Source organism: Acanthochromis polyacanthus, chromosome 23 (assembly GCF_021347895.1).
Source record: "Acanthochromis polyacanthus isolate Apoly-LR-REF ecotype Palm Island chromosome 23, KAUST_Apoly_ChrSc, whole genome shotgun sequence".
Taxonomy (NCBI): Eukaryota; Metazoa; Chordata; class Actinopteri; family Pomacentridae; genus Acanthochromis; species Acanthochromis polyacanthus.
Window position 1 is genome coordinate 1,358,086 of NC_067135.1, and position 16,980 is coordinate 1,375,065.

The following is a 16,980-nucleotide window of genomic DNA, read 5'->3' on the forward strand; positions in this document are numbered from 1 at the left end:
AAGACATTTAGAGCATGGATGGATGACTGAACAGGTCGAGAGGTTGTTGGATCCGCAATCATTACATGGAAAAGATCTCACAAAGAGACTGGGAACAGACAGAACTCAGGAGAATGTTGCTGGACCATTTAGTTCAGAGTTTACTTCATTGCTGTGTGGGACCCAAAAGTAATTGCAATATTTTGTTTTGCCATTGAAAATCTTTAATATCTCCGGAAATAAAACTCCCACAGCCATGAAATTTGGTGACGACTCAAACAGAATAGTTTCTATCAGATCAGAATCATTGAATGAATCCAGCAGAGGACACATTTTTAATAACTGGCCAATGAAAATGTACAAAAAGTTAATAAAGTGTCCATAGAAAGGTCCTGTAAGTGTCTATCTATGGATGGATCCGTATTTCTACTAAAATCCAGTCTTTGGTCCACATTTCACCAACTGTTGAGGCTCTAACATCAGTAGAATCTGATGTGTGGAAAGTTTGACAAGACAGGAAATGAACTAACGTAAAAATGCTAAAGAGCTAAAGTTCCCAAATGGCATATGGGAGATAGAGGGTTGGAGACTCAAAGCACCTACATAGTCCATAGTTTTATGGTTGTATGTGGGTAAATGATCACAGTAGCTCCATTTGAACGCTTTTATTAGATTCAAAATGTCCAAAAGAAAACCAGATGATGTTTCAAAGTCCCCCTTATCGCTCCAGACATCCACCAACAAAACTATTTGATTGTGTTTCATTCAAACTTTGCCCCATGAAATGATCAAACGTGTTTCATGAACATATCAGCTGAAGTTTTTCGACTAAAGATTTGTCTTTGAAGAGCACGTAAAGTCAATTACTGAGAAAATGCAGTGTGTAAAAGCACCAGAACAAGCTGCCGTAGACACACACTGCTGTGGTTTATTAAGTGGTTTCTCTGTGTATATTAGTGAATGAAGGATTGTATAGAATTAGGAGACAACATAATTTGGTCTCATTGCTTTGGCAGACCACATGAGGTTCTGTTGAGGGGCAAACATAAATAATGCAGCCCTATAAATACTAAACAGACCACAGTTATCCTTGTGTAATCACAATGAGGACCGGAGGGAGTCTGAGGAATGCACCGTCATCAAACTGTGGTCCCCGAAATCACTTAAAAAACACTAAAAACTCAAGTCGTTACTGCGCTGAAGAGATGGTGTTGGTGCATTTCCTGTGTTTTTCAGTGTTGTGAGTTTTCTACCTGATCTTAATCCAGTTTGACTCTTCAAAAAATGCTGTTTCACATCTTAACTTAATGTTAGAAAACACATTAGACGGCAAACGACCACTTCATGTCGTTTTGCGTCTTGTTTTTGTAGTTTTGTCTCGTTTTTGTCATTTTGTGTCTAGTTTTTGTGGTTTTATGTCTAATTTTAATCATTTTGTGTCCCATTTTAGTCATTTTATGTTTTTGTTTGTGTCATTTTGTGTCTAGTTTTTGTGGTTTTGTGTCTTTCTGTTACACATTTGGTGTGAGACTGGTCTGAAGTTGGGGTTGATGGATGGGTTTGCCAAAGCACAGGACTGTTGTTTATTGTAGTAACCGTGACAACCAAAGCACTGATTTTTACCCAACTATGACCTCTCCTGTAGATTTTGGTGCCTAAATGTAACCAAAGCTTTGCCATAATCGCATCATAAAAGGTTTCGTTGTTTAGTTTTTAACAGTTTGTGGCATATCTGCAGCTCTAACACTCTGGAGCATGTAGACTGGGATTTACTTTGTCATCTAACTCTTGATAAGAAAGTAAATATCATACTTACCCAAATGAAAAGCATTCCTCTAACATAAACAAAGGATTAAAGAGTCGTCTCTGCTAGTTGGTATTTACTCTGCACTGTAATTATGTAAAACCAGCAGCAGCCTGGTCAGAAATCAGTGAAGACAGTATGGCAGGCCTTGGAAAACGTTCTGCAGTAATGTTTAAATGCTCAGGGTTTGAATGTAATGAGCTACAACATGGAAAACCACCAGATTGGCCCTTTTAAGAACGCTGAAGTAACGGTTAAAGACAGAGAATCTGTAGTTTTGGGGAAAGAATTCCAAACTCGTGATTCCTGTCAGCCTCTTCTGTCTGAGAAAAATGATTCAAGACTTCTGTTCTGGACTCCCGCTGCTTCTCTTTGACGTCCTTCACTTCTTCTTTTATTCTCCTCAGTTTCCTTCTTTTTCAATCGTCCTTTTTTCTTCTCCACCTTCCCCAGTTTTTGTTTCCGACCAATAAGTCCACATCAGCATTTTCTCAAAATAGCAAAAAACTGGAACCTTGTCTTGTCATACTTGGACCAGAGTTTCTACTGATGTTAGAGCCTCAACAGTTGGTGAAATGTCAACCTAAGACTGTATTTTAGTAGAAATATGGATCCATCCATTTATATACACTTATGGGAACTAAATGGAGACACAAAGCCAACCTTTATCGAAGATTTTGCCTTTTTTTCCGTTTTTCATTGACCAATAATTATTCATTATTGTTAATTTAGACAGTTTTGAACAATTGTAGACTCATTTTGAGTAACTTGGGTCAGATTTGATGCAACTTTGAACAATTTTAAATCATTTTAGGACATTTTTGAGTCATTCTTTGGTTACCACAGTACCATTGTTTGTTCTCGCTACCTAACTTCCATTCATCTTGGCTCCCTGTATTCATCTCTCTTCAGTCTGTTTTCCTCAGTTTCAACTCTGCTTTGCTTCACTATTTCACATCCTTTTATCTGTCTAACCCTCCTTTTGTCCTTCCATTTCTTATTGTTTTTGATAGTTCTCTGGTTTCATTCAGTTGTCTGTTGTTTTTCATCATACCCCCATCTTTCCTCTCCAGTCATTCCCTTTCAGCTTTTCTCTGTTCTCACATTCTGTCTTCATCCTTCTTTATAATTCCCTTTCCCGGTTTAATTCATGTTCTCATTCCTTCTTTCCTTCTCTATCTATCAAGCTGACAGTTGTTTTGATGTGGAAGCTCATTAAAGGACATCCTCATGTTGTCCTCCTCTTCTTCTCCGGCCCTCTCTTCATTGTTGTGGTTCATCAACCACTCGTCTCCTCTGTGATCCTTCCATCATGTGGAGATCCTCTCTGGTGTTTTCCTTCTTTTAATTTCTCTGTGTCCTTATTTGTTGTCCTGTAACCCACAGGCGCCACAGCAGCTTCACACACAGTCATGTTTCCATCTCTTCAGAGGACTTTCTTTAGGTCGTTTTCTGCTGCAGGAACCTGTTCAGCGGCTGCACCTTTGTGCCTGTTTGACCTAAAGAACCGTCTCTGTAGAACATTTTTTACGTAATGTCCTCGTCGAGTAACAGGCATCTCTCATAAAGCAAGTGCAGCAAAACCACAACAAATAGTGGATTTAACTCTGGAGCTTTGATGAAAGTGAAGGTTTGCTGTGTTCATCCAAATGATGCTGATCACAATGGTTCTGTTTTCCACTTTGTGGGAGTTTAGCTAGCAAAGGAGCGCCATGACAAAGACTTGTGTGACTTCTAATGACCTCCGACAAAGTTTATGTGTTTAAGAAGAGCTGGGATAGATTACAGTGATTTTTAGGGGTGAAACAAAAATGACGAAATAAAATTCAAGACGCACGAAATAAAAGCGCGAAGGGGCGCCGTGCACCACTGAGATTGATGATTTTTGACCCTCCTCGACTACTGTAGCAAAACACTCGCTTTAAAACGGAGGAAGACGAGGTTGAGGAATTAACTGACGCTCCTTCGTCAAATAAATCGGTTGTGGCTTCCTCTGTAAACGATGAGAGAACGGTGAGAAGATTGCGATAAAACAAAAACCGTGTGCAGAATATGCCGCTATAGTTCACCGTATGCTGCAGCGAGTACGACTAGTTCACAGTTCAGACATTTATAGGTCAGACTGCAGCTCCTGGGACTGATGTTTGGTTTCCTTTTCATTCAAGAATGTAGTTATCCTGATTATTACAACAACAAAGCACTTTTTATAGACTTTTATGTTTGTATTTGCACTGTAGTCTAAATGAGGGGGAAAAAACTACACTTTAGTTTTTATCAAAGAGCGTTTATTTTGTAGTGATGCAGCATTATTTTTGTATGTCTGCATCAGGAAGAAAATAAAGAAAATGAGATTTTTGCTTAACTTCCTACTGTTGGGGATTTTCCTTAGTCTTTATTTCATATCGTGAGTATTTTGTATCGTTTCCTGAGTTGACCATTTCGTTACACCCCCAGTGATTTTAGTCTAAAACAGAGCTGGTTTTGCAACTTAAATCATATATTTGTTGATCAAAACAGCAGCATTAGCTTAGCATCCTTAGAACCTGGTACAAACTGTGTTCTCCCATTATGACACCGGTGTCTTAGCTGATGTAAACAAATGATCAAGTTCAACATCAAACCGAAACATTCCTTCTTAGTTGTTTTATTTCCTACATAGGACTGAGTTATGTTCAGTAACTGTTGTTTGTTGTTGGTTTGGTGAACTCTGAATCAAAGCTGTTGCAAACGATACCACAATCTAAACAGGAAGGCTGAAAGTTCTGCAGAAGAAAGTCACGTATCGAACTTTAAACTAATCTTTGTACTAAAATTGAAGGATTGACTTGCTTTAGGCTGTCACAACATAAGATAAAACATATGTATGCGGTATTTACCATGAGGAGAGACACCATGGACTGTCTGTGATGTACTGCTGTTACCTCATCCTTACAACACCGACCACTCCCTAAACCACACACCACTTTTCCATTCTCTTGCTCTGTTGCAAAAACTCCATTGTGTTGTGTTTGAGGAGCTCAGCGTTAAACGTCTGGTGACACGGGAGGTCTAAGACGAGCTCGTTCACCATGGAGCGTGAGAGTCCAAGAGGGGTGTTGAAATTAGTGTACACACCCTGACGTTTACACCCCCATCCAATTAAAGAGCTCTCACATCAAAACAGCAAATAACGGTGACGCAACCAACGGATAAATCTCCGCTGACGGATCAAATCTCTGCACGCTTGTCGACCCGGATCGCTTGCAGATTCTAACCAGAGGATGATTTAGAAGTTGTAATTTGAAGGGACCAAAGTGCAGCATTTGGTCAACAACACGAACAACAGGCAGCATTGTTTCATCTGATCGTCTGATCATGTAGCGCTGAAGATGATTGGCACGATTAATCCGTATTAATCTGTATTAATACGACTAACAAGTCGCGTTTTTAATCTTCTGTCAACAGCATTTACACTTCAACTTTAAATGTAGAGCAGCTTTAAATAACATAGAGCAACTTTAACTCATTTTGAGCAACTTTTGCTAATACAGAGCAACTTTCGCTAATATAGAGCAACTTTCGCTAATACAGAGCAACTTTCGCTAATATAGAGCAACTTTCGCTAATACAGAGCAACTTTAGCTAATATAGAGCAACTTTCGCTAATACAAAGCAACTTTAGCTAATATAGAGAAACTTTCGCTAATACAGAGCAACTTTCCCTAATACAGAGCAACTTTTGCTAATGTAGAGAAACTTTCGCTAATACAGAGCAACTTTTGCTAATATAAAGCAACTTTTGCTAATACAGAGAAACTTTCGCTAATATAGAGCAACTTTCCCTAATACAGAGCAACTTTTGCTAATGTAGAGAAACTTTCGCTAATACAGAGCAACTTTTGCTAATATAAAGCAACTTTTGCTAATACAGAGCAACTTTTGCTAATATAGAGAAACTTTCGCTAATACAGAGTAACTTTCGCTAATACAGAGCAACTTTTGATAATACAGAGTAACTTTCGCTAATATAGAGCAACTTTCGCTAATGTAGAGCAACTTTCGCTAATGTAGAGCAACTTTTGCTAATACAGAGCAACTTTTGCTAATATAGAGCAACTTTCGCTAATGTAGAGCAACTTTCGCTAATACAGAGCAACTTTTGCTAATACAGAGCAACTTTCGCTAATACAGAGCAACTTTAACTCCTTTAGAGCAGCTCATGGTGCTGAAAGGCTCATTGATGATTAGAAAACCTTGTTTAGTTGTGTCAGCACACGAATAAAAGTGGGAGTTTAATGTAAAAAGTGGAATTGTCTTCTGGATGAGCCCAAACCTTTGAAGTGTATGTTGGTTCCAGTAGACTGTTGCTACTAACGGTGCTTCAAAATGAAACAATCTTCATACAGATGAGTGTTTTTGTTCCATTTCAGAAATACTCTCTTGCAGCACAGATGTGTAAATGTTTGTGCATGCTTCTTCTTCTTCTTCTGCTCCTCGGTGTGCTCAGCTTCTCCGTGACTTCATCTAAGCTCTTTGTCTTTCTAATGTGGTTCTGCCTCGATCGATCAGCGTTCACCCAGTTCTGCTGTCTGCACCTCACCCAGCAGGACCTCCCAGACAAACAAAGGGTGGCACACTCAGTTTTTCCCTCACAAACAATTTCTACAGTGTGGGTTTTTCAGTGACTGTTGTTTGGGAGAAAACAGAATGTTGACGTTAGTGTGATGGACTCACTAATATATGTGGTAATGTGATGTCTGTGTTGAGGACTGAAGAGCGTTTTGAGCGCGTTTCTAACATTAGATGGCTTCTTTTTGACAGTTTAACCCTAACCAGCTAACCTGAAAGTGTGTATGTTCCTGTGTGTGTCTTGTAGTTTGCAGATGGAGAGACTTCAGCTATCATTAACCTTTCAGCCTCTAGTTCCAGCCTTCATGTAGGTAACAAACTCATCTTTCAGCTCATTTCATCCATTTACACTCTACACGTTAACTTGATTGTTTTGTTACCATCCATCCTGTTTGCATGCTGTACTTCTTCATTTAATCTACTAATGGTGTCGGAGGAATCAGCGTTGATACTTACAGCAGGTCTGTTCACATTGGCAACAAGTGGCGCTGGACACTGCAGTAGATTCTGTTAGATTATGTTGGAGATGTTAGTGATCAGTTTTAACTACGCTGGGCAAAAACAAAAGAACTTATCAAGCTTGCTACACACAGATACACAAAACAGACTTTAAATAACCACAAAGAAACACAAAACAATCACAGAGACACAAAGAGGAGTGGTCCAAAATAGACTGCTTTTTATCTTCTGTTTATTTCCAGTCAGAAGAAACCTGTAGGTCAAATATAACTTCACTGTAAATCCAAACTGTATCTTTGTCAGGGGTGTGGAGAACCCAGGCGCAGACACAGCAGACAGACAACCAGGTATTATAGTAAAAAAAGGTTTATTTAAACAAAACTACTACTTAACTGAAAACGAGACTCATGTGGCTACAACTAAACAGAGACGAAACAACCGGGCTGAAGACAAGTACTCACACCACGGAACTATGACTGAAGGTGGAAACAAACTGAAGTACAAATCAAAAAACTACAAAGTCCAAAAAGGTGTAATCCATAAACGGGGGGAAAAGCAGAGTGATCCAGTAAGCAGGTGTAGTCCAGAGGTAAGGAGGGAACACAGACTGAAGCAGAACGAGTCCAAGACAATGAGCCAGCACAACTGAGAGAAATGGCCAGGCTTAAATACAGAGGGGAGGACCAGGTGAAATGAATCTGAGCTGATTGCATCAGGTGACAACAATCAGGGACCAGGTGCAGAGTAGGCAGGGAGCAGCAGACAGAGGGAGACAGAGAGACCAGACAACACAGAAGGAAAAAAACAGGAAAAGGCACCAACAGATGCAGAATCCTGACAAACCTGGAAGCCAGCGTCCACCAGGAACTGCAGTAGATGTACTTTTCTCTATCAGACAGCAGCAGAAATCTAATTTTAGAGCCCTTATTGATGAAGTTTATTTTAAGTGGGCCTCTGATGGATAACTGAGGGTCGACCTGGAAGGACTGAGATAAAACCAGAGTAGAACCTCTGCTGGCCTGGTCTCAGCTGGAGGAATCAGGGTTTTACTGAGCGATTCCCAGAGAGCCGTGTGGTTACAGAGGAAATCTGATCCCACATCTGAACAGAGAGCACGCTCCCTGTTACATTCTTCCATTTTATTTTCCTAAGCCGGGTCAATCTGAAGACGTAGCCTGACCCGGTCCAGACTGCTCACACAAACACACAACTCCAGTAGTGCTGCTCGACAGTAATTGGGGGTGATTTCTTTCTCTCCAAACAAAGATATTTGTTTTATTAAGGGTCAGATATTGAATCCAGTCAAATTAAAGGCTCGGCTTTCTGTCTGGCCGAGGCCAAAGTCAACAGAGCTGCTACAGATCCTCCATACCACAGCTCTGTTAGCAGAACCTAAAGGACCGGCAGGGAGAATGAAAGGAATCAGGAAGGTCTGACGGAGCGCAGGCAGAGAGCAGCTAATATCTGATGGCAGCAGAAGAAGAAGAAAGCTGGCCTCTCATGTGCTGTAAATCCTGCCTCCTTAATCTCTGAAAGCGGGTCATGGGCGTATGTCTGATGATTACCAGATTACTGCTCGCCCTGCAGATTCAGTTTCAGAGCTGGAAAAGTTTAAGGAGACGTGCTGTCAGTAGCGTCATGGTTCCTCCGATCCCCGTTAGAGAGATGTGAGATCTGACGTCGCTCAGATGCAAAACGAACATGGGGTGTCTCGTCCCATCGGCCCAGTCCCTGCTGATGACAGTATTTATGGTGGATCAAACCCACCTCTGCTGGTGCTTCATGCAGCGTTTGTGTCTCATGGTGACGTCTGTTGTAGATTTCATCGATCGCACTGCGCCTCTTGTTTACCGTTAATCCTCATGAACACTACTCCAGTCTGTAGTCAAAAAGTAGTTTTGGTCATTTTGTTTGTCTTTATTAGCCTAGCCACGCTACACCCATGTTTCTGACGGCACAAGGGTCTAGGGAAGCTTGACAGGGAGGGAGGCGGGCTAAAAGGTTGTCTATCAAATCCCTCTGCAGCAATTGGGTAGGTATACAACCAATCAGCGCAACGAATAGGCTGACGTAGTTCCGAGAGCACCGGCGGATTGTGGCTAAGTCCCATTAGCTTCCCAACCAGCGGAGCCAACTGGTATATTAAGGATTTGCCATATCCCGTCGGCATAAGTCCAAATACGTCTTTCTTCTCAATGAAACACTTCAGTGCCGTCCTTTGTTTATCTTTCAAGTTGAATTTTAGCTTCAAATCTTTAAGGGCTGTGGCCAAAGCCGAGTCGAAAGATAACTGTTTATTGTTTCCGGTTGTTTCTGTCAGAATTGTCACGCCTCTGTTGTCACTTCGTTACGCCCGCCTTCTGACTCTACACTTCATGGTGATTGGTCCGGCCAGTTTTAGGAGAATCCAGCCTCGAGCCTTATGGAGGGTAACTAGACCCTCCCTGGCAGAGAATTAAATTCGTTGCCGTGGGTTGTGTAGCGCGGCTAGGCTATGTCTTTGTGGTCATTTTGCATCTCATTGTGGTTCTTTTGTGTCTCATTGGGGTCGTTTTGATTTTCTTTTTGTGACTGTAGGTCTCTTTGTGGTTCTTCTGTCTCTTTTTGTCTGGTTGTTTTGCATGTCTTTGTGGTTGTGTGTCTCTTAGCTATTCTGTTGTGTCTCTTTGTGGTTCTTTTTTCTTTTTTGGGTGTTTTATGTCTTTTTGTGATCATTTCATGTCTTTATTGTGTTTTGTTTTTGCATGTCTCTGCGGTGATTTTGCATCTTTGTGCTGGTTTTGTGTCTTTTTGTGGTTCTCATGTTACTTTGTGGTAGTGTTGTGTCTGTTTGTGGTCTTTTCCCGTCCCTGTATGGTCATTTTCTGTAGGTTTGTGGTTATTTTGTCTTTTTGTGGTTGTTTTGCATCTCTTTGTGGTACTGTTGTCTGTTTGTGGCTCTGTTGTCTCTTTGTAGGTTGTTAGTCTCTTTGTGGTCGTTTCATTGGTCTTTGTGGTAGTTTTGTGGTTTTTTGCGTGTCTTTGTCGTACTTCTGTCTCCTTGTGGTTCTGTAATTTCTATTTGTGATCTTTTCATGGGTCTCTATGGTAGTTTTGTGTTCTTTGTTGTTCTTTTGTTACTTTGTGGTAGTTTTTTTGTCTATTTAAGGTCGTTCTTTGTCTATTTATGGTCGTTCTTTTGTCTATTTATGGTCGTTCTTTTGTCTATGGTCGTTTTTTGTCTATTTGTGGTCGTTCTTTGTCTATTTATGGTCGTTCTTTTGTCTACGGTCGTTTTTTGTCTATTTATGGTCGTTCTTTTGTCTATGGTCGTTCTTTGTCTATTTAAGGTCGTTCTTTTGTCTATTTATGGTCGTTCTTTGTCTATTTATGGTTGTTCTTTGTCTATTTATGGTTGTTCTTTGTCTATTTAAGGTCGTTCTTTTGTCTATTTATGGTTGTTCTTTGTCTATTTATGGTTGTTCTTTGTCTATTTATGGTCGTTCTTTGTCTATTTATGGTCGTTCTTTGTCTATTTGTGGTTGTTCTTTGTCTATTTAAGGTCGTTCTTTTGTCTATTTATGGTTGTTCTTTGTCTATTTATGGTCGTTCTTTTGTCTATGGTCGTTTTTTGTCTATTTATGGTCGTTCTTTGTCTATTTATGGTCGTTCTTTTGTCTATGGTCGTTTTTTGTCTATTTGTGGTCGTTCTTTTGTCTATTTATGGTCGTTCTTTTGTCTATGGTCGTTCTTTGTCTATTTAAGGTCGTTCTTTTGTCTATGGTCGTTTTTTGTCTATTTATGGTCGTTCTTTGTCTATTTATGGTCGTTCTTTTGTCTATGGTCGTTTTTTGTCTATTTATGGTCGTTCTTTGTCTATTTATGGTCGTTCTTTTGTCTATTTATGGTCGTTCTTTGTCTATGGTCGTTCTTTGTCTATTTAAGGTCGTTCTTTTGTCTATTTATGGTCGTTCTTTGTCTATTTATGGTCGTTCTTTTGTCTATGGTCGTTTTTGTCTATTTATGGTCGTTCTTTGTCTATTTATGGTCGTTCTTTTGTCTATGGTCGTTTTTTGTCTATTTATGGTCGTTCTTTTGTCTATGGTCGTTCTTTGTCTATTTATGGTCGTTCTTTTGTCTATGGTCGTTCTTTGTCTATTTATGGTCGTTCTTTTGTCTATTTATGGTCGTTCTTTGTCTATGGTCGTTTTTTGTCTATTTGTGGTCGTTCTTTGTCTATTTATGGTCGTTCTTTTGTCTACGGTCGTTTTTTGTCTATTTATGGTCGTTCTTTTGTCTATGGTCGTTCTTTGTCTATTTATGGTCGTTCTTTGTCTATTTGTGGTCGTTCTTTTGTCTATGGTCGTTTTTTGTCTATTTATGGTCGTTCTTTGTCTATTTGTGGTCGTTCTTTGTCTATTTGTGGTCGTTCTTTGTCTATTTATGGTTGTTCTTTGTCTATTTATGGTCGTTCTTTTGTCTATGGTCGTTTTTTGTCTATTTGTGGTCGTTCTTTTGTCTATGGTCGTTTTTTGTCTATTTATGGTCGTTCTTTGTCAGTTTGTGTTGGCGGCTTCCATTGTGCTTCAGTCAGATTTAGTCTCAGAGCTGGAGAAGTTTCAGAAAATGTGCTGTCAGTAGCGTCATTGTGTATAATCTATTTTTTGTGTCTCATGGTGACGTGTTTTATAGATTTTATAGATTTCATTGCGTTTCTTATTCACCGTTAACCCTCATGATCCATCTTCTTGCCAAAAACAGTCAGTTTTCCTGCTCTAAAATGCTTCAGTTTGCCTCAGCGTCCATAAATCTTTCCCGGCTGCTTTAGAAGAAGAGAAACTCACTGAAATGGCTTCATGCCAGGCGACTTTGTGGCATTTTGTGGGGTTTATGAAACACACATTTATGGTCCTGTAATGACACTGTGACCAGAAACAAGATGTCAAAATAGCTCACTAAATCATTATTGTTTTTCTTGTCCTGCTAATTTCAGCCGCAGTCTGATGTAAGCTGCTGTTCACCTCCAGAATCTGAGCGCTGCACATATTTGCTGCCCAAAATAATGTCATCCAAATGTATCGGAGCACTTGTGGAAGACACCGGAGCGTTTTCTGCGTCTACATGTCCTCCAACATGTTACAGAGATAGCGGGGTTTTCTACTCCACTACTTTTATCTGGCAGTTTTACAGACTGTTCAGATGAAGATTTTACCCAGCATATAATGGAAAATAAAACACAGAGTTATAGATAAAAATAGTGGCTTTGTGTCTCTTTGGGACCATTCGTGGTTGTTTTGTGTCTTTTTGTGGTTATTTTGCATCTATTTAGGATTTTTTGCCTCTCTGTGGTTCTTGTAAAATTACAAACACAATAATAACATTTACAATCCTATTTAAGTGAGATTTAAGTTGATTTTAATCTTTAAATGTCTTTTAACTTGCAAATTATGTCCAAAATTAAAAACAAAACAGTCAGTCAGTTGCATCAGATGGATCTGTCTGTCTTGTTTCTCACTCCACCCAATGCAGAAGGTCTTCTGCTTCACTGAGAGCGTTTTCCAGGAGGGAAATGTCATCTAAAAGTTCTGAGAGGACTTCTTCACGGTGTCTTCTGCTCTGACAATGCTTTAGGGTCTAAGCAGATGATGAAGAGGAAAGGTGATAGAGGCTCTCCTTGGAGGACTGTGGAGAACAGATCAGGAGTCTAGACTGCAGCAGAAGTGTTGACATACAGAACTTTTATTGCTTCAACAACAGGAGGAGAGATTCTATATGCCAGTAGAATTTGGAACAAAAAACCCCAAAGAGATCTGCAGAAGCTGCTCGGTGGATCTTTAAATCCTTGAAGGATCAAATCACCGCTAACTACCTTCTTCTTTTCTACATTATTCCCAACTCATCAGAAGTCTGGCACACATCATTCCCCGTCCATCACAGTCATTTCAGAGAAAAGTGAGAGCAGGCAGCGGGGCCGTGGGGCAGCACATGGAAAAGCTCTCAGACTGGCTATAGGTTGAGTCAGAGCTGCGTAACGTCAATCAGTGATAGCAAAGAAGACATTTATTTATGTGAAAATGCCACAGATTCTTACTTGAGGTTTGGTGTTCTGCCTTGAAACCGCAGTGGAGCGAATGACAAACGCACACAAACAGCTCTGCTCCACATTCTTCATGTCGACCGGCTTTGGAGATACAGAATGGGGTCAGAGAAAATCAGTGGAGGGTTCAGGAAATTCTCCTCAAAGCACCAAACCCGCCTGCTGAGGAAGAAACGTTCTCCATTCAGGTGCTGTGCTCTTTAACGAACACATTATGACGGGTTGACAAAGCCTGAACGCTGTGGTCGAGAGAAAAAGCCTTTCTGGCCCAAACTCAGAGGATATTCTGCATCATGTGCATCCATCAGTATCCCACAATTCATTGTGGAGAATAACAGCCTGCAAGTTTTAGTTCCAGCTGCACTGACAATGTTACGGAGGCTCCTCATGGTTTGGCTTTTTGGTCCTCTGTTCAGCAGTGAGCCATTATGTGCTGCCCTACACAGCGAACATGGGACAATCCATCAATGGTCAGTCAGAGCTTTCCTCAGAATCAGCTGATTCTTTATCCACAAAAACTTTATTTAATGAAGCAAACTTTTACCTTCGTACTATGAATATCTCCAGAGTTCCAGGTCCTTGAAGTCCACAGAGGTGGGTCCACATTTATCACTTTTTAATGGACTTTTTCCATCATTTCTGAGCCTCAGAACTTCATCAGTCCAGCAGATAGAACCATGACATTTAGGAGGAGAAACATCTGAGTTCTGGTAAAAACTGACACCAGATCCGTTTAAATCCATCCAGGTGTCACAATATAAAGAACAAATCTGTGTTTGTTCATTTTCTCCATAACCAAGTTTGTATTATAGTATTATTGGACCACCTCTATGTATTAGGTGGGTCCATACAGTCACACGAAGTTTTCAAGGCTGAAAAACACAATCTGCTGCAGTTTTGCTGTTGAAAATATTATATATCCCATAATACTGATGCTTGAAGTTGGTTATAGAACCGGAGAGAGGCCAGATTTAGTATTGAGGTTGTGATCAGATCAGAGTTAAAGCTCCAGTAGAACACTGTCTGAAATGTAGTGTTAGAGAGTAGGATGTACTTTAGCTCCACAAGCTCTAAAAGACGGAGAAAACCATTTATTTTCTACATGATGTCAGTAAATGTATCATAGAGCAGCTGTAGTTCCTGGTTGTTCCAGCAGGTGGAGCCTCTTCCTGTTCAATCCTGTAGAGACCAGAGGAGGCGTCACTCAGACTACAGTTCACGTTAAAGCAGAGAGCATTGTGGGGGTTTAGCAGCAACAGGCACCATGACAAAGACGTCATTAATGACCTCCAACCAGAGCTCCTCAGTTTAATTTAAAGCGTCACACCTCAACTTGTCCTCTCTCTTTCTGACTCCTTTGTGGAATCTGATGCAAACCACAGATCAGAGCTGGCCTTGTTCTGATACTAATCACTTATAAAATGCTGTGATTGGCTGTGCTCCTGCTTCAGGACATCCATAATTTGAGGCCCTTACAGTCTGAGCCGTGACGTCAGTGCAGTCTGAGTGTTTTGGCTCTGAGGTGGAGGTTGGAACAGCTTCTTTAACTCCACGTCTCGGACCTCTGACCCGCTGTGGACGGGGGTTTCCCTCTAAAGCTTTTACTTGCAGCTCGGGGCTCTTATGTAAATCTCACAGAGCTCTTGGCAGTGCCAGTCTGGTTTGGTTAGCTGGCGTTCCCTGCAGGGTGTAATGATAGGCTGCTAACCACACTGACACCCTGAGCAGACCACTGCCGGCTGTGTGTGTCCATCTCTGTGAGCCCTCATCTGTCTGAACCAGGAGTGGTGGATGGAGCGAGCACACCCTGACACACAGCAGTGGGCACACACACACCATTCCTGGCGCCCCTGTCATCAGCGTTTGGCAGCGGCGGCACACCGAGGCCACATTAACACACTGCAGACACTTCACACTGCATGTGTGTGTGTTGTGCTGCCTGGTTCCAAACCTGCACTGTAAAAACACACACCGTGAAAATCTGGCAGCACGGAGTCCAGAAAAAATACGATAGAAACCTGGATGGAACACTGGAACATTCAAAAACGGGGGGAAAAAACCGTTTTCTGTAAAATATTGATGTTTCTGCTGATGTAAAACAACAGTTTTACAGTGAAACATTATAGAAGGACAAATTATTAGTGAAAACTGACATTTTTACATGTATGTACAGTTTTGACCTGTTTTTTAGGGTCAGTGAATACATTAATGCTTTTTTTGGCATTCTACTGGATACTGGGTAATCTATAAGGGGGGGGGGGGGGGGGGGGTAAAACAACAGTAAAAACATGTGGACTGGAAAGAAAAAACTGGGCAAAACGGTCAATATATCAAAAATCTGTACTTTAACAGCATTAATTTGTTCTTTTGCAACTTTTCACCTGAACATTGCAGTTTTTGTATTTAAAGTCACTAAAAATGGAGTTAGCTTATAGATGTTTGTCATATTTTAAAAGAAAGGTTTTATATATTAAGGATTTACAAAATGGTGCAAAAATGTTTGACTTTGTTTAGCATTTTGTGGCATCAAAAATGGTTCAAAGCATTTTTATACCATTTTTTAATGGTACAAAATGGTACAAACTGTAAATATCTGTATTTTGACAAAACAGAAAATCAGTGTTAGAAGGAAAGGATGTTTACCATTTTTCAGTCCTTAATATGCACTGTTCCTCTTAAAATAATGATAAATATCAGTAAAATCAAGTAAAACAGTCTAATTTTATGGTCCAACGCTGTAAAAGAAAAAACATTTAGATTTTTGATGCAGACATTTTTTTACAGTTTTTTTAACAGTAAACATGTAAACTAAGACTGTTTTCTTCAGAGAAAATCTGTAAAAATCACAGTAAATAATTTCAGTAACCAGCGTTAAGGAAAATGTGCATTTTCTACAGTGCTGCTGCCGCTTTGGAAAATTGAGGAATTCCACGGTTTTCCTCCTGCCCCTCCCCGCTGTGTGTTTGTAAGCGTGTGGGAAGCAGGAGAAAGGGGATCCCACACCAAGCGGCTGCCATAAGAGCACTTTTGTTCTACATTTATGCCTTCGTGCTCGCAGAGACGCACACAAAGGAAAAAGCGGTGAATGCGTCAGCAGCGTGTTTAAAGCCGAGTGTTCCTGGGAGGGTTGAAGGTTGCAGGGCGGGTCGGCTCGCTCAGATCTGTTTGTGTGAAGGGACAGGCTGGTAGCTTGATCTGTCCCCTCGGTATTCTCCATTTTTGTGGTCGTTATTTCCTGGTTGCGTCAGAGCCAGCGGGCTGCACACACACAGGCTTTACTTCTGTGAGAAAATAATCAAAAATGAGCTTTTGAATAGCTGTGCGCCCGCCGTTGCCAATGCGAGCAGACTTTTAGTGAATGTGATGGATGAGGCCGCTTCACACTTGAGAAAATGGACGTCTTGATAAAAACACGTAGCAGGATTTCATACAGAGATGTCATACATCGCCCCAAGAATCACATCGTATAAATCAAAATGACTCGACTCCAAACCTCAGAAAGCCATCGGTCAACATGTGAAAAACAAAGAAATATAGTTTAACCTCCAAAAACAGAACGACATTGTGAGCGCCGGCCTCAGGATGACTCATAACTGTAATAGTAAGACTTTTACTGCTGGACTTTCATGCCAGCAGCCGTTTTGTAATACACAGATTTATTCCCTTCTTTTATTTTCCTCTTCATGGTTTATGTTTCATTTTGGAAGGAAACCCTGCATGCGTTATGAGAATAAGTATTAAGAAATGTGTTGAAAAGCTCCTTAAAAAGTGTTTAATCCTGTTATTTTAATGTGTGGTTACACTCTGTCAGCGTTTGTGTGTCTGTACTGAGTAAGATGAAACTTAATTTCTGTCTTTTGCTGTTAACGCCGACTCTAGATGCTGCCCTGGGTAAGTCTGTGACCATGTTGTCTTGTTAGAAAGAACTTGTAGATGTTTTAGAGGTCACACAGCGAGTGTTTGGTGACTTTTCTATTAACATTTGATGTTTCAGATCTGTGTTATCAATTTTAAAAGCTTTTTTATATAAACGATCAATTCGATTTTGCACAAA

The 16,980-nt window shown here is 40.5% G+C and overlaps 1 protein-coding gene across 1 annotated transcript in view; it reads left to right on the forward strand.

Annotated features, from left to right (window-relative positions):
- Window positions 1-16,980, forward strand: part of dysf (dysferlin, limb girdle muscular dystrophy 2B (autosomal recessive)) — a 111,152-nt gene that overhangs the window by 60,074 nt on the left and 34,098 nt on the right. The window contains 2 exon segments of the mRNA XM_051944189.1: window positions 6,639-6,698; window positions 16,806-16,817. Of these exon segments, the coding sequence (XP_051800149.1) occupies window positions 6,639-6,698; window positions 16,806-16,817 (72 nt within the window).